This window comes from Scyliorhinus torazame, chromosome 2, assembly GCF_047496885.1.
Source record: "Scyliorhinus torazame isolate Kashiwa2021f chromosome 2, sScyTor2.1, whole genome shotgun sequence".
Lineage (NCBI taxonomy): Eukaryota > Metazoa > Chordata > Chondrichthyes > Carcharhiniformes > Scyliorhinidae > Scyliorhinus > Scyliorhinus torazame.
Window position 1 is genome coordinate 55,689,020 of NC_092708.1, and position 26,918 is coordinate 55,715,937.

Genomic DNA, 26,918 nt, shown 5'->3' on the forward strand with positions numbered 1-26,918 from the left:
ATATACTCTTTCCTGGCTTGGCAGTCAAGCTCAGGATCATACATTTTTTTATTTGCAAACTGTTTGTACATTTCTTTATTTACAGTAATAACGCAAGTGAATACTCTTTATTCTTTATAGGTCGCGGGGGTCTGGGGTCTGGTCATAGCCGAATATTAGGGATCGGATTCGATATACCGGGGTTCGAGCGCGGTACGCTCTCCTTTTCCATTTGTGGAGGCGCATGGTCTGTACTGCACAGCAGAGTATGGCCAATGCTAACAGTGCCTCAATGACGTACGATAAGGAGTACCAAGTTATGAACTTGGCACACCAGGATAATGCAGCGTGGCTGGTGACTGGGCCCTCGGTACTGCGGGGCAGTGAAACATTTCCTGCAGGGGGGTTTGGAGTAATGGGGTCCGCGTTCCCGCGCAACCAAAAGTCCAATGCACGATGACCGAAGTCCTCATTGTTGTCCTCTTTCTTTTCTTTTTCTGTGTTCGCTGGTTTTCTCCGGTCTTGGAGCTTCTGGAGTTCTGTAAGACAAGCATAGTACCTGTAACTACCTTGGTTTAATATCCGGTGTGTTAGTGTGTCTGTCCTTCTTGGGGCCAATTAAACCCTTATAATTGGTCACAGTATGTGACTGCTCCCCCATTTTTTTTTTCAAAACAAATGTTAGGACACGGCACACTTCCCAATGGTGGACCAGTGCTAAGTTTATCATCCAAATGTTCCTGGATGTAAATAGCATGAGGCAGCAACCCAAGGGTCGCCTAAATAAATAAAACTGTTTTGAAAGGAAACGGTCGAATGAAGTGGGTATGGGCCGCGACGGGTAAGATTTGGATGGAGTCCCCGGGTAGGACGGCTACCAATACCGTATGTCCCCTACCCGAGCGTTTTTGACCAACGGGGGGGTCCCCAGGCAGGGCGGGTCTCACGCCGTTTCTCCACTGCCTGAGCAACCGACAAGAACGGACAGAAATGTAGTCATCGTGGTGGGGTTGCTGTTCTGACTCTTCCGTCAAATCAGAAGAGCAGTTACGATTGGGTGTCTGAGGCAAGTCCTCAGAGGTATCAGCCGAATGGGCGTGTGGCGGTGGTGGGTGTCTGAGGCAAGTCCTCAGAGCTATCGGCCGAATGGGCGTGTGGCCGAGGTGGGTGTCAGTGGGAAAAGTTTAAAAGTTCAGGTGAATGGGTGTGTGGCAGTGAGAACGTTCTCCTTTTGGACGAACAACATTAAACAAACATACAAACAACGGAAAACATTCTGCAGGTTCCATCAGGAAGGGCAACACTTTTCACCAAGTGTCCCCTCTAAATCATCATGTGGACACCTCAGTTCTCTGTTGCGAACAGGGTCGCAAAGGGGTTGGCGGCTTGGGAGTCAGACCCGAGGTCGTCACCTTCTCCCGGGTGCCATACTCTGGAGTGAATTAGGGCGGAAAGGGCTGCGTGGTGTGAGTTGGGGTCGTCCTCGTCTTTGCGGACGAGTCTGCAGGAGTTGTCGCGGTGCCAATGAATAGGGTCGAGTTGGGTGGGGACAAAGTCGGGGTCGTCCATGTGGTTCGGTGGTCGGTGGTGTGGTTTATTTAAGTAGGTGATGAGGAAGGGGTCACTGGAGTCGAAGTAGGAGTTGCTGGGTGTGGGACCAGGATAGTAGGGAGGTGTGCTGTGGCTGTCGTCAGAGTCACAGTCGCTGTCTGTGCTGCTGCAGTCTGTGGGCGTTCCGGGGCGGAGCGTAAAGTTAGTGGGTGGAGTCGGGGGCGCGTCCGTGTCTGGGTTGGACGTGGAAGGGGTGGGTGTGGTTACGTTGGCTGTGGGCGGGTTTTAGTCTGCTGCGTCAAGCATGACGTGGTGGGAGTGGTTTGACTGTGCTCCATAAACCTTTAGCTGGTTTATGTGAAACCATGCAGTCTTACCATTTTGGTATTTAATTTTATATACCGACGGGCTTATTTTATCCGTAATGGAGTACGGACCCGAGTATTTCGGAAACAGAAATGTGCTGGGGTTATACACGGACAACATCACTTGTTGTCCTATATTATACTCAGTCGCTTGCACTTCCTTAGCAAAACAGGCCTTGCTCTGTTTTCTTTCAGTGCCCAGTTTAACAGCGGCTGCTAACTGAGCCGTTTTTACATTTGTAAGTAATTGGTCAACGGCTTTCTCATGGGTGAGGGCCGTAACTTCAGGGCTAGTCAGGTCTAAACCCAACAAGTACTCTGTCCCTTTCATGGGGCGTCCGGTCATGAGGGTGTGTGGGGTGAAACCTGTGGAGGTGGAAACAGTGTTACGCAAAAACATCAGCGCAAAGGGGAGGACCGAATTCCAAGTGGTGTTTGTTTTGCTGGACCATTTTTCTAAGGGTGGTTTTTAGGGTCCGATTCATGCACTCCACTATACCACTCGACTGAGGGTGGTACGCAATGTGAAATTTTTGGGTTATGCCAAATATCGTGAGGACGTTCTGCATGACCCGTCCCGTAAAGTGAGAACCTTGGTCCGACTCAATACTGCGGGGGAGTCCCCATCTTGTAAAGATGTGGTGGGTTAGGATCTTGGCTGTGGTTTTCGCGGTGTTGGTGCCAGGCTGGAAATGCTTCCACCCACTTTGTAAAAGTGTCAATGACCACCAGAACATATTTATAGCCATTCCTGCAAGGGGGCAATGGACCTATAAAATCGATCTGGAGGTTAGTCCAGGGGCCGTTAACGGGTCGGGTGTGGCTGAGATGTGCCTTTTTGGCATATCTATCTGGGTTGTTCTGAGCGCAGATGAGGCAATTCTCGATGTAATGGGATACATCCTCTTTAAGATTAGGCCACCAACAAAGCTGTTTGAGGTGGGCTGCGGTGGGTTCGATTCCCTGGTGTCCATGACCATCATGGAATAAACAGATCATTTGATTCCTATCCTGCTCAGGAACTACATAAAGGGTGTCCTTTAGCACCGCACCGTCATGTGTGGTTATAGTATTTCTGTACCTTTCGTATGAGGCTGGAAACTTCCCTTTCACGATTTCAGTGAGAGCACTATCCTGCTTCTGGGCCTCTACTAGATCTTCGATCCTAGTCTGCGCGACCTGAACTGCACTCACTGGCGCACTCACTGGTGCGCTCTCGGGGGGCTTCCAAAAGTACCCATGCCTGGATCCTGCCTTAGCCAGTGCGTCGGCTTTTACATTTCATGGGGGGGAGGAACGATGGTGGCTGCGGACTTTTATAATGGCAAAAGTCCTGTTCTTGGCTTTTTCCAGAATATGGCTGAGGGGAGGGGTTTCCCATCCGCGGAAACAAATCCTCTTGTTTTCCAGAGGGGCAGAAATTCAGTGAGGCTGTTGCAGACATATAGACTGTCCGAATATATGTCTGCTGGGCTGGGGAAGGAATCTGGGTGCTCTACAATGTAAGCGATGGCCGCAAGCTCTGCTGCCTGCGCGCCTAAGTGTCCAGGTAATTTTAATGCGATTTCCTCGAGGGCGCGTCCTCCACATAAATCCCACAACCTGTTATGCGTTGCCCATCCAGGATCGTGGAAGATCCATCCACATAGATCCTGATGGGTTCACACGTGTCCGGGTGAGGGGGGTTCTGAGATGGAGTGGCTAGTTTTCTGGGGGGTGTTTTAGCTATAAAGGGGCCTGTATTATGGTGGGGCGAGATGATTTCACACTCATGGGGGGTTCCGGGGTACTGTAGATTGTCCGCTAAGTATGTGTGAGTCTTTGTCCGTTTTACTGTGATGTCCCGTCCTTGTAAGAGAAGGGTCCACCTAGCAGCGCGGATTTGGCTGACGGTACCGTCTTTAACTCGTCCGTCTAGTAAAAGTTGGGTGGGGGTGTGTTCGGTCAATATGGTGATGGGGTTCAGTCCGGTAAGGTGGGAAAAATACTGGACTGCCCAGAAAACCGCGAACAGGTGCCTCTCACAGGCTGAAAATCCCTGCTCCACAGCATCTAAAATTCGGGAGGCATAAGCTACGGGTCTTAGCTGGTCGTGCCGTTCTGCAGGAGCACGGCTGAAAGGGTGCGGTCTGTGGTCGCTACCTCTATGGCGTAAGGGGAAAGCGGGTCGGGAACTTGTAGTGCGGGGGCAGCTATGAGCGCCTGTTTTAATGATTCCACAGCCTCCGTATGCTGCGGAAGCCATTCCCAGGGGGCTCCTTTCTTTAGGAGGTCTGAGAGGGGCGCTGCCATGCTGGCGAAACCGTCAATGTGGTTTCGGCAGTAGCCAACCAGTCCTAAAAACGACCGGAGGGCTGAAACGTGTTGGGGAAGGGGCAATTTAGGATCGAGTCAATTCTTTTGTGCTCGATCTCGCGTTTGCCGTGTGTGATGATAGTACCCAAATATATCACCTTTTCTTCCAATATTTGGGCCTTTTTGGGGTTGACTTTACAGCCAATGGAGTGTAGTAATTCCAGGAGTTCGGACAGAAGCTCAATGTGCTCTTCCTTTGTGTCTGTCTGCAGTAGTAGGTCGTCTACATACTGTACCAGACATTCGGGGCAAGAAAATGTTGCTAGTCTATGTGCCAGCTGTCGGTGGAAAATGGAGGGGGAGTTGTGGAAGCCTTGTGGCAGGCATGTCCACGTGTACTGCTGCGCTCTGAAGGTGAAGGCAAATTTCTACTGGCACGCCTTTGCCAATGGAATGGACCAGAACCCATTACTGACGTCCAAAACCGTGAAATATCGGGCATGGAGTCCCTGTTTGAGCATGGTCTCGGGACTTGTTGCAACGGTGGGGGCTGCTGCGGGGGTGACTTTATTGAGTTCCCGATAATCAATGGTCAAACGCCATGATCCGTCGGGTTTCCTTACTGGCCAAATCGGGGCATTATTAGTTGAGGCTACCGATCTTAGGACGTCCTGCTCTAATAAGCTTTCTATGACCTTTAGGATTTCTCCCTCTGCTTCTAGGGGAAATCCGTACTGTTTCTGGGGTCTTGGGTCCGGTCCGGTTATCTGTACGGAACCGGTCATCCGTCCACAGTCGTGTTTGTGGGTTGCAAATGCTGCCCTGTTCTTGTGCAGGACTGCCCTAACCTGTCGGTCCGTGCTGAGTGTGCTAATTTTGTATATTGGCCAATTTAATCGGGAAGCAGCCATTTTACGTGGCTACACCGGTGAACCAGCTTGAATTGTATCAGGCTGAGCCTGGCACATGATGAGGACGTGTTGACTGCTCAGAGCATTCTCCCACATACTCGCTTCTAACTCCTTTCCCAACTCATCTTCCCATTTACGCTTTATCTCAGGGGCTGGTTTAGCTCACTAGGCTAAATCGCTGGCTTTTAAAGCAGACCAAGGCAGGCCAGCAGCACGGTTCAATTCCCGTAGCAGCCTCCCCGAACCGGCGCCGGAATGTGGCGACTAGGGGCTTTTCACAGTAACTTCATTGAAGCCTACTCGTGACAAGCGATTTTCATTTTCATTTCATTCTGGGTTTCCTCCCACTCCATAAGTTCTTTATAGTTTTCTGATACCTTCCCCTCCCCCACTCCCGTTCTAGAGACTACCTTGTCCTGTGGCGGTAGAAACAGAAAGGTCGAAACCTGTCTTCGCCCAAAATCCCTCACCTGCAACTAACAAAATCCATTCCCTCCCGGCAATTCAAACTCCTCTTCCAGATCCTCCAAATAGGGAAAGCGCCATTCAATAAACAGATCCCCCAGCCTCTCAATCCCCACTCTCTGCCATCTCTGAAACCCCCCATCCAACCTCCTTTGGACAAACCGGTGATTACCACAAATTGGAGCCCACACCGACGCTCCCTCCACTCCCATATGCCATCGCCACTGCACCCAAACTCTCAGAGCCGCCACTACCACAGGGCCTGTGGAGTACTGGGCCAGTGAGAACGGCAGAGGAGCCGTTACCAATGCCACCAAACATGTGCCCTACCCGCTCCCACACTGACCCCTCCTCCACTACCCACTTCCTGATCATGGTTATATTTGTCGCCCAGTAATAGTTCCTGCCCCCCCCGACTAGCCCCTTCCAGTCCTTTGTATTGGCTCTATGGCCAAGGCAAACAACAGTGGGGAAAGGGGGCACCCTGCCTTGTCTCACGGTGCAGTCTAAAGTAGTCCGAGCTCACCCGGTTCATCTGCACACTCGCAACCGGTGTCTGGTACAGCAACTGAACCCAGTCACCAAAGCCCTGCCCAAACCCAAATTGTCCCTGGATCTCTCACAGATAATTCCACTTCACCCGGCCAAAGATCTTCTCCGCGTCTATAGCGACCACTACCTCTCCCTTCCTCCCCTCAGAGGGCATCATGATTACATTCAAGAGCATTCTAACGTTGGCCGTTAACTGCCTGCCTTTGACAAACCCCGTCTGGTCTTCCCCTATCACCCCTGGAACACAGTCCTCTATCCTCGAGACCTGAATTTAGGCCAGCAATTTGTCGTCTACAGGGAGACTGGTCTGTATGACCCGCATTGTTCTGGGTCCTTCTCCCGCTTCAGGATCAACGAGATTGAGGCCTGTGACATTGTCGGGGGAAGAACACCCCGCTCGCTTGCCTCATTAAATGCCCTCACCAGCAGCGGGCCCAGCAACCCAGAAAACGTCTTGTAAAATTGTACTGGGTAGCCATCCGGTCCCTGGGCCTTGCCTGACTGCATGGTCTCCAATCCCTCTACTACTTCTACAATCCTGATCGGGGCTCCCAACCCCTCCACCAACCCTTCCTCCAACTTCGGAAACTCCAACCCCTCCAAAAACTACCTCATCCCCTCCACCCCAGCTGGGGGCTCCGACTCATTCAACCGACTATAAATTCCTTGAACACCCCGTTCACCCCCGCTGGATCCAAGACCGTGTTCGCCCCTCTGTCCTTCACTCTTCCTATCTCCCTGGCCGCCTCCCTTTTCCCGAGCTGGAATGCTCGCATCCTACTGGTCTTCTCACCTGGGTCCAAGACCGTGTTCCCCCCTCTGTCCTTCATTCTTCCTGTCTCCCTGGCCGCCTCCCTTTTCCTGAGCAGGTCTGCTAGCATCCTTCTGGCCTTCTCGCCATACTCGTATATCGCCCCTCTCGCCTTCCTTAACTGCCCCACCATCTTCCCTGTAGATATCAAACCAAACTCCACCTGCAGCTTCTCCCGCTCCTTCAACGTCCCTGCCTCCGGGGCTTCCCCGTCTCCCGCCCTTAGGGACTGGTTTAGCAAAGTGGGCTAAGACAGCTGGCTTGTAATGCAGAAGAAGACCAGCAACGCGGGTTCAATTCCCATTCCAGCCTCCCCGAACAGGAGCCGGAATGTGGCGACTAGGGGCTTTTCACAGTAACTTCATTGAAGCCTACTTGTGACAATAAGCGATTATTATTATTATTATTCAGAGTACCTTCTGTCCACCTGGAGTATCTCCCTAACCAGCCTGTCCATCTCCGCCTGCTTCACCTTATTCCTATGGGCCCGTATCGAAATCAGCTCCCCCCTAACTACTGCGTTCAGCGCCTCCCACACCGTTGCTGCCGAAACCTCCCCCATGTCATTTATCTCCAAATAATTCTGGATGGCATCCTTCACCCTCCCGCACAGTTCCACATCGGCTAACAGTCCTACATCCAATCTCCAATGCTGGCGCTGCCCCCCCCCCCCCCCCCCCCCCCCTCCTTGCTCACCCGTAAATCCATCCAGTGTGGAGCATGGTCCGACACAACAATCGCCGAATACTCGGCATCTACCACCCCCGCCAGCAAAGCCCTGTTCAAAATGAAAAAATCAATCCGGGAGTACACTTTGTGAACATGGGAGGAAAAAGAAAACTCCTCCTCTCTTGGCCGTCCAAATCTTCAGTGGTCTACCCCTCCCATCTGCTCCATAAACCCATTTAGTTCCTTCGCATGGCCGGCACCCTCCCTGTCCTTGAACTCGACCGATCCAACCTCGGATCAATGACCGTATGAAAGTCCTCCCCTCATGATCAACCTATGCGAGTCCAGGTCCGGAATCTTGCCTAACACCCACCTCATAAACTCCGCATCGTCCCAGTTTGGTGCATAGATATTCACTAATAACTAATACCACCGGCATCCTCTCCATCTTCCCGCTCACCTTAACATACCTACAACCCCCCCCCCCCCCCCCCCCCCCCCGCCTCCCGGCACTGATTCTTGAGGAATACCGTTTCCCCACTGTCAGTTTGCGTAACTACGTTTGACTCCTTCCTGACTTGTCTATTTTGTAATCAGCCTGCTGTCTACTCTGCTATTTGTTTCCTGACTCTACATGTGATTTTGACATGAGTCTTCTATGCAGTGTTGAAGCTGAAGTAATTTCAGCTGCATTTTACTACCAATGTTAATTCAACTCTACTCCTTCCAGACAGTTCCTCTCAAGATGTCATCAAAATTAATTGTTGCAAAACAGTACTATTTTTGTTGGTTAAAATTTATATTAATGCTTAATGATTTACTTGGCAAGAAGTCCAAAATTTAGTTGCATTTAGTTCTTTTATCCCTTAGTTATCTGGAAAACCAATGTAACAATGGTGGTCATCTCTGTATTAAGCATCTCTTATTGCCCTTGTTTAAGAAGGGCAGCAGGGAAAAGCCTAGGAACTACAGACCGGTGAGCCTAACGTCTGTAGTAGGTAAGTTGCTAGAAGGTATTCTGAGAGACAGGATCTACAAGCATTTAGAGAGGCAAGGACTGATTCGGGGCAGTCAGCATGGCTTTGTGCGTGGAAAATCATGTCTCACAAATTTGATTGAGTTTTTTGAGGGAGTGACCAAGAAGGTAGATGAGGGCAGTGCAGTAGACGTTGTCTACATGGACTTTAGCAAAGCCTTTGACAAGGTACCGCATGGTAGGTTGTTGCAGAAGGTTAAAGCTCACGGGATCCAGGGTGAGGTTGCCAATTGGATTCAAAATTGGCTGGACGACAGAAGGCAGAGGGTGGTTGTAGAGGGTTGTTTTTCAAACTGGAGGCCTGTGACCAGTGGTGTGCCTCAGGGATCGGTGCTGGGTCCACTGTTATTTGTGATTTATATTAATGATTTGGATGAGAATTTAGGAGGCATGGTTAGTAAGTTTGCAGATGACACCAAGATTGGTGGCACAGTGGATAGTGAAGAAGGTTATCTAGGATTGCAACGGGATCTTGATCAATTAGGCCAGTGGGCCGACGAATGGCAGATGGAGTTTAATTTAGATAAATGTGAGGTGATGCATTTTGGCAGATCGAATCAGGCCAGGACCTACTCAGTTAATGGTATGGCGTTGGCGAGAGTTATAGAACAAAGAGATCTAGGAGTACAGGTTCATAGCTCCTTGAAGGTGGAGTCGCAGGTGGACAGGGTGGTGAAGAAGGCATTCGGCATGCTTGGTTTCATTGGTCAGAACATTGAATATAGGAGTTGGGACGTCTTGTTGAAGTTGTACAAGACATTGGTACGGCCACACTTGGAATACTGTGTGCAGTTCTGGTCACCCTATTATAGAAAGGATATTATTAAACTAGAAAGAGTGCAGAAAAGATTTACTAGGATGTTGCCGGGACTTGATGGTTTGAGTTATAAGGAGAGGCTGGATAGACTGGGACTTTTTTCCCTGGAGCGTAGGAGGCTTAGGGGTGATCTTATAGAGGTCTATAAAATAATGAGGGGCATAGATAAGGTAGATAGTCAACATCTTTTCCCAAAGGTAGGGGAGTCTAAAACTAGAGGGCATAGGTTTAAGGTGAGAGGGGAGAGATTCAGAAGGGCCCAGAGGGGCAATTTCTTCACTCAGAGGGTAGTGAGTGTCTGGAATGGGCTGCCAGAGGTAGTAGTAGAGGCGGGTACAATTGTGTCTTTCAAAAAGCATTTAGATGGTTACATGGGTAAGATGGGTATAGAGGGTTATGGGCCAAGTGCGGGCAACTGGGACTAGCTTAATGGTAAAAACTGGGCGGCATGGACTGGTTGGGCCGAAGGGCCTGTTTCCATGCTGTAAACTTCTATGATTCTATGATTCTAGTGGCTTAGGAACCCCATGACAGTCTCTCCTGCCAGTCTCTCCTGTATTTGCGGGAGAGGAAGACAGTAAGCTGAGAAGGGTCGAATGTCCTCCTTCTGCACTGTATGTTCTATGTACACGTTCGCTAGCCTCTGTTTTGTCTGGACCCTCATCTTGGCCAACTGAGCTTTTCTGTTTCTGCTTGTGTCTTCCAATATACTTTTAAGCAGTCAAACGCCAGAGGTCATGACCGTCAACAACTGTTTCCCAGCTGCCAGAGTCAGTGTGTGCCATCTTCATATCTTGCTTGCACATGTTCTTGTAGCAGAGGTATCAACAACCAGGAGGACATAGCCCAGTGCCCAATTCACCACACAGAGGGTGTTTGTCTGACAACTGTACACTAAATGAATGTAACCAAGTCAACACCGACATCGTTGACTTAGCGGGCAGTGTATGTTGATAGAATTGGCATATGCAGGTTAGGTTGTGGGGTTATGAGGATAGGGCGGGATGGTCGGAGGAGTGGACCTAGGTAGAGTGCTCATTTGGAGGGTCGGTGTAGACTTGGTGGGCCAAATGGCAACCGTCTGCACTGTAGGGATTCTATGTCTTCATGAGTCAGTGACTTTGTCCTTCTAATAGTGTGTGGCTGACAAGTTAATGTGATGTTTCTCGTGTGTGGGTGAAGAAGGTTAGCATGCTTTCTGCTTTTGTGTGCTAGTTCACTTCTCATTTTCAGCATACACTGTTGGATCACAGCAATGCAAAATAAGGAGCCAAGTGTTTAAGTCTCAGGTGCTCTATCCAAGGGCTGGTGCAGACTCGATGGGCCGAATGGCCTACTTCTGCACTGTAAATTCTATGATTCTATGAATCAGCCTGGTAAACCTTCGCTGCACTCCCTCTCGCGCAAGAATATCTGTCCTCAGATAAGGAGATGAAAACTGCGCACACTATTCCAGGCCTGGCCTCACCAAGGCCCTGCATAATTGCAGCAAGACATCCCTGCTCCTGTCCTCCTCTCGCAATTAAGGCCAACATACCATTTGCCTTCTTTACCGCCTGCTGTACCTGCATGCGTACCTTAAGTGACTGGTGTACGTGGACACCCATGTCTCGTTACATGTTCTCCTCTTTTAATTTATGTCCATTTAGATAATAATCTGCTTTCTCGTTTTTGCTAACAAAGTGGATAACCTCACATTTATCCAAATTATTCTGCATCTGCCATTCATTTTCCCACTCACTCAACTTGTCCAAATCACACTAAAGGATCTCTGATCTTCCTCACAGCTCACCCTCCCATCTAACTTGGTGTCATCTGCAAATTAGGAGATACGACATTTTGTTCCCTCATCTAAATCATTAATAGATATTGTGAATAGCTTGGGTCTTAGCACCAATCCCTGCGATACCCCACTAGTCACTGCCTGCCAACTTGAAAAATTCCTACCCTTCTCCTACTTCCTAATTCCTACTCTTTGTGTCCTGTCTGCCAGGCAGTTTTCTATCCATCCCAATACACTACCCCTAATCCCATGTGCTTTTATTTTACACGCTAGTCTCTTATGCGGGACTTTGTCAAAAGTCTTCTGAAGGTCCAAATAAACCACATCCACTGGCTTACCCTCATCAACTCTACTAGTTACATTCTCGAAGAATTCCAGGAGATTTGCAAGCATGATTTCCCCTTCATAACTCCATGCTGACTCTGACCAATCCTGCCACTGTTTTCTTAGTGCCCTGATATAAAATCTTTGATAATGGATATAGATGATCAGGCCCTGAGATTTATCAGCCTTCAATCCCATCAATTCCCCCAACATCATTTCTCTAATATTTATCTCCTTCAGTTCCTACCTCTTGCTGAACCCTGCGTTCCCCAACATTTCTGGTAGCTTATTTGTGTCGTCATTTGTGAAGACAGGATTGTCTTCTCGCATCAGCACTCTTTTGATATATTCTTCGCTTAGCTGCCGTCATATGCCTTCAGAGGATGTATATTTACTCACCAGAACTGAAAGAACGCTCTTTAGCCTTGCCCGCCTGAAATCCAAGACAAAGATGCACCAAATCCTTAACAGTTAGGCTAATACCGCACAAACATTCCACACCGAGGAACACCAACAGCCGCAGATTAATAGACTCTCACACTGGAAAGTGTTTGGTTTGACCATTGGCATCAGGAAGGTCTAGGATGGTGCCGTACCATCATCTATCAGCAGAGATGATGTGACGCTGGAAGTTGTTGATGGCTTCTCATCTAGGCTACACAATCACTGGCAATTTGTCACTTCATGCTGAAATCATCACGTACGTCGGAATAACTGCAGCAATTATGTTCAATCTGACTAAGAGTGTGGAACAATAACAACTTGACTGAGAATACCAAACATCAAGTCCAGCAAGCCTGCATGCATCTCCAGAATACTCCACTACAGTGGTGCGGCCTGAACAACATATGTGAAGCAGCAGAAGAGGTTGAACATTTTCCACTTTCATTGCCTCAGATGTATTCTGGGCATATTTTGGCAGGGCGAGGTCACCAACTCAGAGGTCCAAGAATGAAGTATGGTAAAATTAAAAATAATTGTAAATACCGGACAAATGGAATCATTTTAGTTGTTTTCTGAACTTCTACATCAAAGTGTTGGTAAGCAGTAACTTTAATCAGCACGCAACAGCTGATAAAGATGGTGCCTGGCATTTTATTCAGGTATAAGATGAATGAGGGATATAAGTAATTTGAGGAATTGGATCTGTGGATCAAGATGTCTGTATGTCGGTAGACTGTAAGATTGCTTTCCCTGTACACATACTCTCCAGTCACAATCCTGATCTGGGTAAAATGGCACAAGTGAACTGCAAGGAGAACTCCTTGTTCTAGTTCATGTCCATCTGATCACAGTTAAAGTGTATTGAAAATGCCTCCAAACCACAGGTTTGCTTACAACAGTCAGTGTGACCAAAGCATCTGGGAAATGCTGATGTTTTCGGAGTAGTGTCATGTATAGTTTAGGGGCTAAAAGCTTTATATCCTTTTGTGGAAAACACAAGGGTATGTAAACATGAATGACTTGTATATTAACAATCAACAATGAAGGTTTGATCTGTGTCTCAAGATAACATTTTCTGGTAAAAATTGGGCCAGAAGTCCAGTCACAAGAGCAAGATTTAAAATGTGTTTTTTTAACAGCCTAATTCCTCTATTTTCAGCTTGGTAGCTGATGTGGTCGTGTTTAATTCGGCATTTAATATGGAATCATTCCTCATGTCCATTGGCACTTTCATGAAGCTAATTCCTGATCATCGACCCAAAGAACTTGAGAAACACATTAGGCCCAAGTGCCAAGTGCTGTATTTTCCAATCAGGTTTCCTGACATTACCAGGTCAGTAACTGGGACATGCTGATATTTAAAGTTCACTAAAGAGCTAACATGAGTACAGTGATTTTGGCTTTGTGTTTCCACGCATTTTACCATGTGTGATAGTTTGCTCTGCCCAAAAGAAGAACCTATCCACCATAAGTAAGTTAATTTGATTAATGTATAAGGTTATTAGTGAAGCACTTAAAAAGCCTACAGCTCTTTTTAAAGCTGCAGCGTATTTTGGAGAATAATTTCTTTTCAGTTGTGACTTGGAAGAGCATTTTACCATATCGGGCAAAAGTATAATGTGTTAGGAAATATATTTTTTGTATATAAAGAACAACGCTCGACATTTCTGGGTTGCAACCTATTCTTGTGTTGCCTGAAGAACCTTATCCTTACAGCATGTCATATGAAATCTAGTATTGCAGATAAGCCTATAGGAGTCGTTCGGCATGAGAACATTTTCCTAGAAACTGAGTGTGCCAAATTCATGAAAAGTGAATAACATCATTGGTTGAATATAGAAGTGTCTAGCCCTTGTCCAAATGTGGTTATATTATAAAATTGTACTAATTTTCTACCTGATATATTTTATTTGGTGGTGAGAACTTTTATTCGATAGTTTTCACTGTTAGCATTGAAAGTAATTTTTAGATAATATTTTCTTGCTGTGTTATTATTATTGGATCTATAGTCAGGGAAACAAGGGGCAGAGTTGCAACATTTTTTAAAAATGAAAGGATTTCTGGCTACCTTCTAATCTGTCTTGCCTCACTGGAAATTTCCTTTCCTTTAAAACAGAGACAGCATAATAATATTGTAATCAAATAAGAAGTTGGGATCAGCCGCAACTGTGACACTGATTGATAACTTGTGCAAAATCTGAATTAAACTATTGATGCACAAAAAAATGATAGCCCCCCCTTCTCCTGAAAACATGCAGAATGAGAAGGGAGTATATAATGTTTCACAAATGACATTATGATTGACCGCATTAATATTCAATTTTTTCCTTTATAGGTACAAAAACATTAAATGCTCATTCTAACGGTCTATCATTTGTCACCATCAATACAATAAAGATTATAATGGAGGCTCGCTTTCAACTCACTTTCTTATTCCATGCGTGAGCACGGCATGCTATTTAAACTGCATTTGTGATAACAGTATAGAAGAGCTCATTTATCTCACTGTGAACAGTAAAGTATTATTAGCCCAGTTTGTTTTAGTAATTATAAGCTGCTTAAGTCATTACTGTTCAGTAATGGAATTATTTGATTGTACATATCAAAACTGAGATTGTGGTACATTTGCATATTTTCCATTATCTAATGACATTCATCTACACCTGCAGAAACATTCCACATATAAGGTGACATCGGTCAAAATGAGAGTTTTCTTTCCAAAATGAGAGCTTTTATTTTAATCAGTTCATTTAGCTTTCTTGGTGTTGATAACTGTAAAAACGATTTGACATTGAAATAATTGAATCAAAGATGAATATTCAGTTCAAGAATTGTATGAATAAAAAAAAGTTACCATGCCAGACGTTTAAAGCCCTTGTGTTTAAAATGAAAAGCCGTCCTTGAGGTTTGTGAACCCACTGAATATCATCACCAGATAAGATGTGAGATGGGTCAGGGTTGTTGCTGATCAGCCAGAATGTGGCTCCCCAGTGGTCTATGATGAGACTGTTATTTTGGGTGTCATATGCTGCCCTTGTAACTCCATGCATTAGAAAGCAGTATTTTATTATTCGACTTGTTCTGAAGATCTCCAGATTGAGTATAAAAGACCATGAACATCATTCTGGCTAATTTTAAAACCCCAATTAACACATTCTCCTTATGTCTTGGTCTTAATTGTGACTAATATTATAGTTAAAATGTCTGACTAATATTAATGTTAAAATGTCTGGGAAGACCAAAGGACAACTAAATTTCAAAATTACAATTGCATTTATTATATAGATTATTTCTATGTTATGAACTGTATATAGTTTTCATATTAATATAATAGTATCTATTATCTGTGCTCATAGGGTACATTGTATTTTTTCTTTCTCGTGGGCATTGTTAGGTTTATATTGGTAACAGTTCTTGTGTTGTGGAATTAACATACCCTACTGGGAAAGCGTCAAGCAAAGATTTAGTAGATAGATGAAGCGGAGAGTATGGGTAAATGGGTCTTTTTTTCAGTTGGCAAGCTGTAACTTGTGCAGTGCCGCAGGGATCAGTGCTGGGGCCTCAACTATTTCCAATCTACATCAATGATTTGGATGGAGGACTTCCGGTGACGGCGGGCGGGAGGCGGCCGCACAATGGAGGGCTCCCGTTCGGCAACGGCATTTTCGGGGTTTTAAGCCCGGTCCCAGGGTCCGCGGAGGCGGCAGAAGCAGGGAGAAGGCACGGAGGAGGCACAGGGAAGACACAGGAGGAAAAAAAGAACAAAGAAAAATGTCGAGGGTGAGCAAGAAAACGGCCGGAAAAAAAACAGCTGGAGGTCCGTCGGGGAGTGGAAAGGTCACCTCGGGGTCACCAGGAAAAATGGAGGCTGGAGATCCAGGGAAGGCCGCACTGCTTACGGCTGAAAAAATAACTAAGGTGAAGGCTGCGGAATTTGAAAAGCAGTTGGCGCAGATTGCGAAATGCATGGAGACGGTGAGGAATGAGATGATGCTGGTGCTGGTGGAGGAGGCGGTTTCCCCGGTGAGGACTGAGATGGCGAGCGCAGTGGCGGATGTGCCGAGAGCAAGGGGAGGCGCTGAAGGAAGTGGAGGAGACGTTATTGCAGCACGGTGATCAACTTGCCTCGATGGGGAAAGAGATGCGGAAGGTGATGGATACTAACAAGGATCTGCGAGGAAAAATGGAATATCTGGAAAACAGATCCAGGCGACAGAATTTGAGGATTGTGGGGCTTCCCGAAGGCGTTGAAGGACCGAAGCCGACTGAGTATTTTGCCGCGATGCTGGCAAAACTATTGGGGGAGGGGGAGGATCCCACCCGATATGAACTGGATCGGGCTCATCGGTCGTGGAGGCCTGTACCAAAGGCGAGTGAGCCGCCAAGGGCAGTGACTCTGTGCTTCCGTAGGTACAGGGTGAAGGAGAAGGTCCTGAGCTGGGCCAAGCAGAAGCGGGTGGTGCAGTGGGCTGGAGCTGGTATACGTGTATACCAGGACTTTACGGTGGAGCTGGCGAGGAGGCGGGCTGCCTTCAACCGGGTGAAGAGGGCACTGTACATTAGCAAGGTGCGGTGCGGCATTGTATATCCAGCGAAGCTGAGGGTGACTTACAAGCTCAGGGACTTTTATTTTGGAACGGCGGAAGCAGCAGAGGAGTTTGCGAAAGCAGAAGGACTGTGGCAGAACTGACAAATTGAGGAATGGCCATGTGCCGATGTAACCTCATGACTGTATTTTCTTTTTTGTATCACTGCGCGCGGGTGTAGAGATTAAAGGAGCCAATGTGGTATATATTTGGACAAGGGAAGGGATGGGACTTCCACTCGAAATGAGAGTTCTTTGGGGTGTAGGTGGATATGTGGGGTTTGTGTGCTAAAAGGGGACCTTTAGGCTTTCCTAGGGCCGGGCAAGTGGGAAAGGGACCCGGGCGGGGGCCTCCACGCTGGCCGGTTTAAGCCGGCCAGTGAACGGGAATGAGGTGGGGGAGGGGCTGCGGCCATCGGAGCCTGGCAGAACAGGGTCCGAGTGGTCTAGCCGGGTGGAAAGTTGGAGGGAAGGAACCAAGGTTGGGAGGAGGAGTTTTACAAGAGGCAGTGGACGGGAGGAGCTGGAGACCTGCGGGGGTGGGGGGGGGGGGGGGGGGGGGGGGGGATGGGAGCTGTGTAAGATTAAGGGTGACTATGGGTAATCCCTGATTCCTTTTTGTCATTTGTTTATGTAAACATGCGGGCTGATGTTTGGGGGTTGGTGGGCGGATGGGATCGTTGTTATTATGGGGACTGACATATCTTGCTGATTGTTTATTGTTGATGGATGTAAATGTGGGAGAAAATGTGAAAAAGGAGAATAAAAATTAAAAAAAAAAAAAAAAAAAATGATTTGGATGAAGGGGTTCAATGTATAATAGCTAAATTTGCAGAGGACACCAAGGTAGGAAAGTAAGTTGTCAAGTAGAGTCTGCTGGAGGAAATTAATGCTTAAGGTGGTGGATAAGTTGCTGAGTGGGCTGCTTTGCCCTGGATTCTGTCAATCTTCTTGAATGTTGTTGGAGATGCATTCATCCAGGCATGTGTAGGGTCATAAGAGTACTGATTTGCATTTTATAGATGACGGACATGCTTTGGAGAGTGTAATGACCTCCAATTGGCATTATTGGTCGGCCAATTGGAGTATGAGCTCCCTCAATGATAGCTCATTGAGGGGGCCCATATAAGCACCTGTGTAGGCTTTGTGAACCAGTCTTAAGTTGACTGGAATGCTAGCAGCACTGTTTGGAGCTGCTCTTGTATATAAGTTATTGCAAATAAATACTGGTGTGGTGACGGAACCCCTGCCTCCTGTGGATTATTACAGTGGCGACGAGGTAAACAAAGAACCTTGCAGAGACCAGCTTCCGCACTCGGAGGGTAAGCCTTGCTCTTTCAAAAATGCCTCTTTTTGGGAAGTTGGATGCATTCGACCTGACTATTGAGGACTGGTCCCAGTATGTGGAGAGAACGTGTTACTTTTTCCAAGCCAATGAGATACGGAATTGAAGCCAATGAGGAGGACGGAACGAAACGGGTTATACTGCTGTCGACGTGCGGACCCTCCGCCTTCGCCATTTTGTGTAGTCTAACTTATCCCGATACGCCGGACACGATACCTTTCCAAGAATTAACAAAATTGGTGGAAGAGCACTATGACCCAAAACCACCCCTCATTTTGCATAGGTACAGATTCTACACAACGAAGCGGGAAGACAGAGAGTCAGTCACAAATTTCTTGACCTGCCTGAGAACGCTGGGCGTTGCTACTGGCGGCGTATAGATACGTTCTGGAGCACAGACCGGGAACGCGAGTAGCAAATGCAGATGCTTTGAGCAGACTTCCCATCCCAGACACCCCGCCGCTAATACCGAAAGTAGAGGAGACAGTAATGACTCTAACTTTTTTGGACACCCTACCAGTGGACGCACAACATATTCGGTTGTGGACGCAAAAAGACCCAGTTTTAGCCAAGCTGAAGCATTTACTGCTAACAGGGGAACTGGAGAGACCAGGGGAGCCCCAGATGCACCCTTCCTGGAGCAGAAGGGACCAAATAACTGTAGAAGACGGTATCCTATTATGGGGAGCCCGGGTAATAGTCCCAGCTCAGAGCCGTCGGGCAATCTTAACCGAGTTACATCACGGACACCCAGGGGTGTCTAAAATGAAGATGCTAGCTCGAAGCTACGTTTGGTGGCCAGGATTGGACACAGACATAGCAGCCTTGGTACGTCGGTGCCAGGAGTGCCAACAGGGGCAAAGAGTGCCACCAGCTGCGCCATTGCACCAGTGAGAATGGTCAGGCAGACCGTGGACCTGCCTGCATATTGACCACGCCGGCCCTTTCATGGGCTCAATGTTTTTGGTGATAATGGACGCCCACTCCAAATGGTTGGACGCCCACCGGGTAAACGCGGCAAGCACAGCATCGACAATTGAAAAGCTCAGGGCCTCGTTTGCATGGACTTCCGGAGGTATTGGTGTCGGACAACGGAACGGCATTCACAAGTGGGGAATTTGGAAAATTCCTAAAGGGAAACGGAGTCCGCCACATCAAAACGGCCCCTTACCATCCAGCGTCCAATGGCCTGGCAGAGAGAGTGGTCCAGAGACTAAAAGCGGGACTCAAGAAGCAGCCGGCAGCGTCAATGGACACAAAGCTCTCCCGCTGGCTGTTTGATTACAGGACCACACCGCATTCCACAACGGGCATACCGCCAGCTGAACTCTTAATAGGAAGGCGGCTGCGAGTGAGGCTGAGTCTCCTTTTCCCAAATTTAACGGGGAAAGTGGAGAAACAACAGGAGGTCCAACGCAGGTGGCATGATGATATTCGGCACCAGAGACATTTCCAGGTGGGGGGACCGGTTTGGGTCAAGAATTATGGGAATGGACCAACGTGGGTCAAAGGCACTGTAGAGTCCCAAACAGGGCCCATATCATATAAAGTTTCGATAGGAGGTAAGGTGCTGAAGAAACACCTAGACCAAATAAGGGCAGTGGAACCACATCTGGAGACAGTCGAAGCAGGACCACCTCAAGCTGGGATAGCTCAGACGGGAAAGATACCCACACCCCAGCCCCGAGCAATTTCTCCAGACCCCGTCATCCAGTCGTCAGAGTCGGAGATGGACACGTTCGACGAGGCCGCCGGGACACCTCTCCCCGAGGAGGAGGAAGTACAACTGCCAAGGAGGTCATCAAGGAAAAGACGGGCACCTATAAGGTACACCCCACCCACGTCTGAGAACGACCCAGCGGACGACACAGAGGTGACAGACCCGGACAGGAGGAGCAGGAAGAAACTCAGAGGAATGCCAGCTGGCAGGAATTCCTTGGACCTTGGGGGGAAGGGGTGTAATGACCTCCAATTGGCATTATTTGTTGACCAATTGGAGTATGAGCTCCCTCAATGATAGCTCATTGAGGAGGCCCATATAAGCACCTGTGTAGGCTTTGTGAGGAGTCCTAAGTTGACTGGAATGCTAGCAGCACTGTTTGGAGCTTCTCTTGTATATAAGTTATTGCAAATAAATACTGGTGTGGTGACGGAACCCCTGCTTTCTGTGGATTATTACAGAGAGTGAGAAGAGCTAATCAGCATAGAATTACTAGTCTTGACCTGTTGTAGCCACAATATTCATCTGGCTGATATAATTAAGTTTCTTGACAATGGTAACCTCCAGAGTGTTGATGGTGGGGGATTCAGTAATGGTAGTGCTATTGTACTCAAGAGGAGATGATTATATTCTTTCTTGCTGTAGATTGAAGATGGTCGTTGCCTGACACTTGTATCGCATGAATGTTACTGGCCACTTCTCAGCCTGTTTATTGTCCAGATCTTGTTGTGTTGCTCTTTTTAGCTTTAGTTTATTAGCTCTGATTATGTCACCTTTGCTCACGAGTCGCCAGGTATCTTTCTGATACCGCCACGTGGTTCAAGCTCGAGTTATGATTAATAAGCCAGCACACCGCTTGGTAAGATTGAAATCAACGGTCATTTATTATGTACAGCAATCAATACTTACACAATAATCCTACTATCTATATCAAAACCTACCACTACTGGCCAATACTTAACTTTAGGAGATGGCCCACCAGTCAGGGAAACGAATGGTTTATCGAATTGGATCTGGCCTGCGGGATTCAAAAGGCTGATACGGGTCGATGGCTAGGAATCTCTATCGGGTAGCGATCGCTGGAGTCAGACTTACGGTTCTTTGTCGAAGGTTGCGAGCAGGTGAAGAAGGGAGAGGGAAAGCGATCTGAACTTGGTCCCTCACTTTATAGGGCCCAGGGGCTTCCCGCCTCTCGGGGCGGTCCTTGACCCTGAGTCCCAAGTGATTGGACTTGTTCCCAATCACTGGGTTCGATATGCTCCAATAATGGGGCGATTCCTTGATCGGGGGGGTGGTCGTTCACCTGTCTTTGTTTCGGCCACTGCAGGCGCCGAAAGGTCTGGTCCGGCATTCAATTGCTAATATGTTGCAATTGTTCCCGGGGATAGCCGATTAAACTGTAGATGTCTGTGTTGATGTGCTGCTAATAGTCTTGGGTATCGATCTGGGCTGACTTCCCCAGATCCGAATACGCTATTCTGTCTGCAGCTGTCCGTTTGTGTCCTGTTGGCTGCTTTTCCCATCAGCCTTTTCGGTTAGCCATTTTAAATCGGGTTTTGGCCAAATTAATAGGGAATCAGCCATTTTAGGTGGCTACAGTTGCATGCAGGCATTGACTGCTTCAGTACCTGAGAAGTTGGAACTGAACATCTGCAGTCACCAGTTATCACCCCCATATCTGACCCCTGTGATTGAGGAAGGTCAGTGGTGAAGTAGGTGAAAATGGCCTGGCCGAGGACACTACAATAGCAGTGTCATAGGGATGAGATGATTGGGCTTCAACAAGGGTGTTCGGTATGACTACAATCTGTCAAAAGGTTTCCCTACAATTCCCATTGATATCAATTTTGCTGGGACTCCTTGCTGCTTTGGTGTTTAGTGCTAAGAGCCCCACTGATAATTTTGAGGGTACCCCAAAACCCAGAAGGGTAACTTGGAACACCGGTCTTGGTGGTGTATATTTTCAATTTTGTATACTGAGAAATGATATGTGAACTAGGTAGGAATAGTCCAGTCATTGTGTGAACAATTAATAAAGAATATTTATCAACTTAAAAGAAAACGGCAAGAAGTACAATAATACACTACAACGTTGGACTTCCGGTGGCGTGGGCGAGCAGGGTGGCCGCAACAAGAGCTCCCGCTGGTGGCCGCGATTTGCGGCGATTTCGGGGAAATCCCCGAGTCTCCACGCACCCCCCGACTACGGTCGGCCTTTGGGGCCGCCACGAGCAGCCAGCGGGGCCGGTTTAAAAACCGGCGAAGAACCCCGCGCGGGTGTCTGGCGGCGGGGGGCTGAGGCGCCGGGCCCGGCGCGGCAGGTCAGAGTAGCGGGGGCGGTGCTACGAGGAGGCCGAGGCGGCAGGCCCGAGGCCAGGGCACCATGTAGGGAGGGTGCTCCACGTCGGATGGCTCCCACCTAGGAAGAAGAAAGAAGGTTGAAGCCTGGTCCCAGATGAATGCAGAGAAGAAAGAAAGAAGATTTAAGGAAGTTTGGTTAAAAAAAAAATTTCTCTCTTCTTCCCCCCCCCCCCCTTTTTTTTTCTCTCAAAAAAGAAGAATGTCAGATTGATGAAGGGCAGGAGGGTGAAGGGGGAGAGAGGAGAAAAGAAAGAAGATAAGAAACAATAAGCCGCTATAGGATGCGAAGAGCAGCGTCGAAGAAAGGAGGAAATGCGGGTTCGCCGCCGAAGGAGAAGACGAACAAAAGTGTTGACAGGATGGCGGAAGCCGAACTGCAAGGCGGGGCCGCACTATTTACGGTGGAGAAGATGACCGAGGTGATGGCGGTGGAGCTGGAAAAACATTTGGTGAGGCACATGGAGGCCTTGAGGAAAGAGATGGCGGTCGTGTTGAGGTCATTGGTGGAGGAGGCAATCGGTCTGATGAGGGTGGAGGTGGCAAAGGCATCGGCTGAGGTGAAAGAGCAGGGCGAGAAGATGAAGGAGGTGGAGGAGGCCGTGACACGACACAGCGACCAGGTCATCTCGATGGGGGACGGGCTGCGGAGGGTGGTGGAGGTTAACAGAGGACTCTGAGCAAAGCTGGAAGACACGGAAAACCGCTCAAGGTGGCACAATTTGAGAATTGTGGGCTTGCCCGAAGGGACAGAGGGCCCAAGGCCAACGCAATACTTTGCTAAGAAGTTGGCGGAGCTGATAGGGGAGGGTGAGAGCCCTACCCTGTACGAGCTAGACCGAGCTCACCGGTCATTAAGGCCGAAGCCCAAAGTGAACGAGCCGCCAAGGGCAGTAATTATCTGCTTCCATAAGTTTTGCATGAAGGAGAAAGTATTTAGCTGGGCGAAGCATGAGCGTGAGGTGCTGTGGGATGGTACTGCGGTTCGGATCTACCAGGACTTGACGGTGGAGTTGGCAAAAAGACGAGCGGCGTTTGGGCGAGTGAAGGCGGCTTTGTACAAGAAGGGGGTGCGATTTGGTGTGGTGTACCCGGCGAAGTTGAGAGTAACAGATAACGGAAAAGACTTTTATTTTGCGACAGCGGAGGCGGCTGAGGCGTTCGTGAGGGCAGAAGGCTTGGGACAGACGTGAAGAGCGGAACTGGAAGAGAGACTGTGGACTGTGTTTGAGCGGCTGGAAAATGTACAAATGTTACAACGTTTTACTGATTTGTATTGAAATTTACTTCTCTTTGCATTGTTACAGAGTTCAAGTTAATGGCGTTCTGTGTTGCGACGGTTAAATGTTATGTTAGTGAATTGTAGGGGTTGGATTGTTGGGTTTGTTTTGGTGTTTCTTTCTCTGGGACTGGGTGGAAGGGGGCGAGAGGTCTTGGCGGGGGGAGCCACTCGTGCTAGCTAACTAAAGTCAGTTAGTGAACGGGGGTGAGGTGAGAGGAGGACTGCGGACATTGGAGCCTGGATAGCAGGCTTCAATGGGCCTATGAGGTGAGCAAGAGGGGATGGATGTTGGGGGATGTTTTTGTAGGGGGGGTTCTTGGGAGGAGGGGAAGGGGTTCGATGTTAACAATGGACAGGGGCGGGTCAGGCTTATGGGGCAAGGCCCGGTGGTATGGTGATGGTGGATAAGAAAGGTGTGGGGGGGTGAGAGACCCCCAGTAAGGAGAGGGCTAGGAGGTCCAGTCAAGAGGTCAAGGGTGCTTGCACATCTTAAAAGTTTGAAAGCCGATGTAGCAATGCTGCAGGAGACTCACTTGAGGGTGAAGGACCAGGTGAGACTTAAAAAGGACTGGGTTAGCCAAGTGTTTCACTCCGGATTTGATGGAAGGGCTCGAGGGGTAGCGGTGCTGGTCAGCAAAAGGGTGCGCTTCCAGATGGAGAAGGTGGTGACAGATCAGGGGGGTAGATATGTGATTGTGACAGGGGCACTGGAGGGGAGGTTAGTGGCGCTGTGAAGTGTATACGGTCCCAATTGGGACGATGAGGGATTCGCGAGGAAGGTGTTTGGGGCTATTCCCGACTTGGACACGCATGAGCTGATTGTGGGGGGGGACTGGAACTTGGTGCAGGAGCCAAGGTTGGACAGATCACGGCCACGCTCGCTGGTCCCATCAGGGGGGGCGAAGGCTCTGGCTGGGCTAATGGTGGAAATGGGAGGGGTGGACCCTTGGAGGTTCCTGCACACAAGGGAATGGGAGTATTCGTTTTTCTCAGCGGTCCATAAGGTATACTCGCGGATTGACTTTTTTGTGGTGGGGGAAGGCTTTGCTGGCTGGAGTCAAGGGGTCGGAATACTCTGCAATTGCAGTGTCAGATCACGCTCCACATTGGGTGGATATGGTGCTGGAGAAGGGGGCAGCGCAGAGACCGGGGTGGAAACTAGATGTGGGGCTTTTGGGGAACCAAGTGTTCTGTGAGAAAATTGAAACGGTAATTAAGGAATATGAAGGTTTCAATTGTACGGGTTAGATGTCGAAGGCAGTCGTCTGGGAGGCTCTAAAGGCGGTGGTGAGGGGTAAGGTAATTTTGTTTAAGGCCAGGGTGGATAAAGAGGAGAGGTTGGAGCGGCAGAGGGTAATAGATGAGATGTTGGAGGTAGATAGGAGGTATGCAGAGGATGGGGACCTGGCGAAGCTGGAAAAGAGAAAGGAACTACAGGCAAACTTCGACCGACTGTCCACCAGGAAGGCGGTGCGCCAACTGAGACGGTGCAGTTTATGAACATGGAGATAAGGCGGGGCGGGCGTATGTTAGCAGGTCAGCTTCGGAGGGAGGCAGCGGCAAGGGAAATTCTTCAGGTGAAGGATAGGGCAGGGAGGTTGGTGGTGGCCCCAGTGGTGATTAACAAGGTTTTTGAGGAGTTTTATGAGAGGTTGTACAAGTCAGAGCCACTCGGGGAAGACCGTGAGATGCAGGAATTTCTAGATGAGTTGGAGTACCCGAGGCTAGGGGAGGGGGACAGGGCTACATTAGAAGGAGCAATATTGGAGCAGGAGATAAAGGATGCGATTGGGAGGATGCAGTCGGGGAAGGTGGCAGGGCCGGATGGGTGTCCGGTGGAATATTATAAAAAATTTAAGGATAGGTTGGCACGCCTGATGGTGGGGATGTTTGAGGAGGCGATAGGGAAGGCGGTGTTGCCGCAAACCTTGGGGCAGGCATCGATTTCCCTGTTACTAAAAATAGATAAGGATCCGACGGAGTGTGGGTCGTATCGGCCCATATCACTTCTGAATGTGGACGTAAAAGTGTTGGCGAAGGTACTGGCGGGTAGGCTGGAGGAGTGCCTTCCGAAGGTGATAGGGGAGGATCAGACGGGGTTCGTGAAAGGGAGGCAGCTGTTTTCGAACATTAGGAGGGTTTTGAATGTTGTTATGGCACCGGCGGAAAGAAAGGTAACCGAGGTAGTTGTGGCATTGGACGCCGAGAAGGCGTTTGATCGGGTAGAATGGGGGTACTTGATGGCAGTGCTGGAGCGGTTTGGGATTGGACCAAGGTTTGTGAACTGGGCAAAGCTATTATATAAGGAACCGAAGGCGAGTGTCCGCACAAATAATATCAGTTCGAGATACTTTTCTCTCCACCGTGAGACGAGACAGGGATGTCCTATGTCCCCCCTGCTGTTTGCACTTGTGATTGAGCCGTTGGCCATCGCATTGAGAAGTTCGGGAGCATGGAAAGGAATAGTGCGGGGGGGGGGATAGAGCATAGGGTGTCCTTATATACCGACGACTTGCTGCTTTATGCGTCGGAACCGAGTGCGTCGATAGGAGGAATATTGGAGCTACTGCGGGTAGTTGGGTCTTTCTCGGGGTACAAGTTGAACCTGGACAAGAGTGAGTACTTTGTGGTGTCTGGGCAGGGGTGGGGGGGCTGCCATTCCGTCGAGCAGGGACTCATTTTAGGTATCTGGGGGTGCAGTTTGCCCGGGAGTGGGGGAGGCTTCGCAGGTACAACATCACTAGTTTGGTGGGGAGAGTGAAAGCCGATCTGGCAAGGTGGGATGGCCTTCCTCTGTCACTGGCGGGTTGGGTACAGGCGGTTAAAATGAATGAGTTGCCACGATTCCTATTTATTTTTCAATGCCTACCGACTTTCCTACCAAAGTCTTTTTTCAGGGAGATTGAGGGAAGGATTACGTCATTCATATGGGGAGGGAAGGTGGCCAGAGTGAGAAAGGTGCTGCTGCAGAGGAGAAGGCAGGCAGGGGGTTTGGGTCTCCTGACCCTGTTGTACTACTACTGGGTGGCGAACGTGGAGAAAGTGTGGAGCTGGGTCAGAGGGGTTGACTCTCAGTGGGTCTGAATGGAGGAGAGTTTGTGCAGGGGGTCGGGGCTGAAGGCACTTGCAACAGCGCCGCTCCCGATAGCTCCGGGGAAATATTCAGGGATCCGGTAATAATAGCTTCATTGAAAATCTGGAGGCAGTTTCGCCAACACTTCGGGTTGGGTTTAGGGTCAAGGGAAATGCCGATTCGGGGGAACCACAGATTGGAGCCAGGGAGGTGGGATGGCAGTTTTCGAAAATGGGAAGAGAAGGGGATTAAGACGCTAAAAGATTTGTTTCTACTCGGTTGGTTTGCAGGATTGCGGGAGCTGGAAGCGAAGTATGGGCTAGAGCAGGGAGAAGTGTTTAGGTACATGCAGGTTCGGGATTCTGCCAGGAAGGAGATACAGAGCTTCCCAGAGGAACGGGCCTCCACATTGCTGGAGGAGGTTTTGACGACAAGGGGACTGGAGAAGGGGGCAGTGTCAGCGGTGTACGGAGCAATTCTGGAAGAGGATAAGGCACCACTGGAAGGGATCAAAGCAAAGTGGGAGGAAGAGCTGGGAGAGGTTATAGAGGAG

At 48.8% G+C, this 26,918-nt stretch overlaps 1 protein-coding gene across 5 annotated transcripts in view; it reads left to right on the plus strand.

The window, feature by feature from the left end:
- The window catches only part of gtdc1 (glycosyltransferase-like domain containing 1), a 609,229-nt gene that overhangs the window by 264,376 nt on the left and 317,935 nt on the right, over window positions 1-26,918 (plus strand). For all 5 annotated transcript variants that reach the window (XM_072471580.1, XM_072471570.1, XM_072471612.1 and 2 more), the window contains one exon: window positions 13,162-13,335. In XM_072471580.1, coding sequence (XP_072327681.1) covers window positions 13,162-13,335 — 174 coding nt within the window. The remainder of the gene's footprint in view (window positions 1-13,161; window positions 13,336-26,918) is intronic.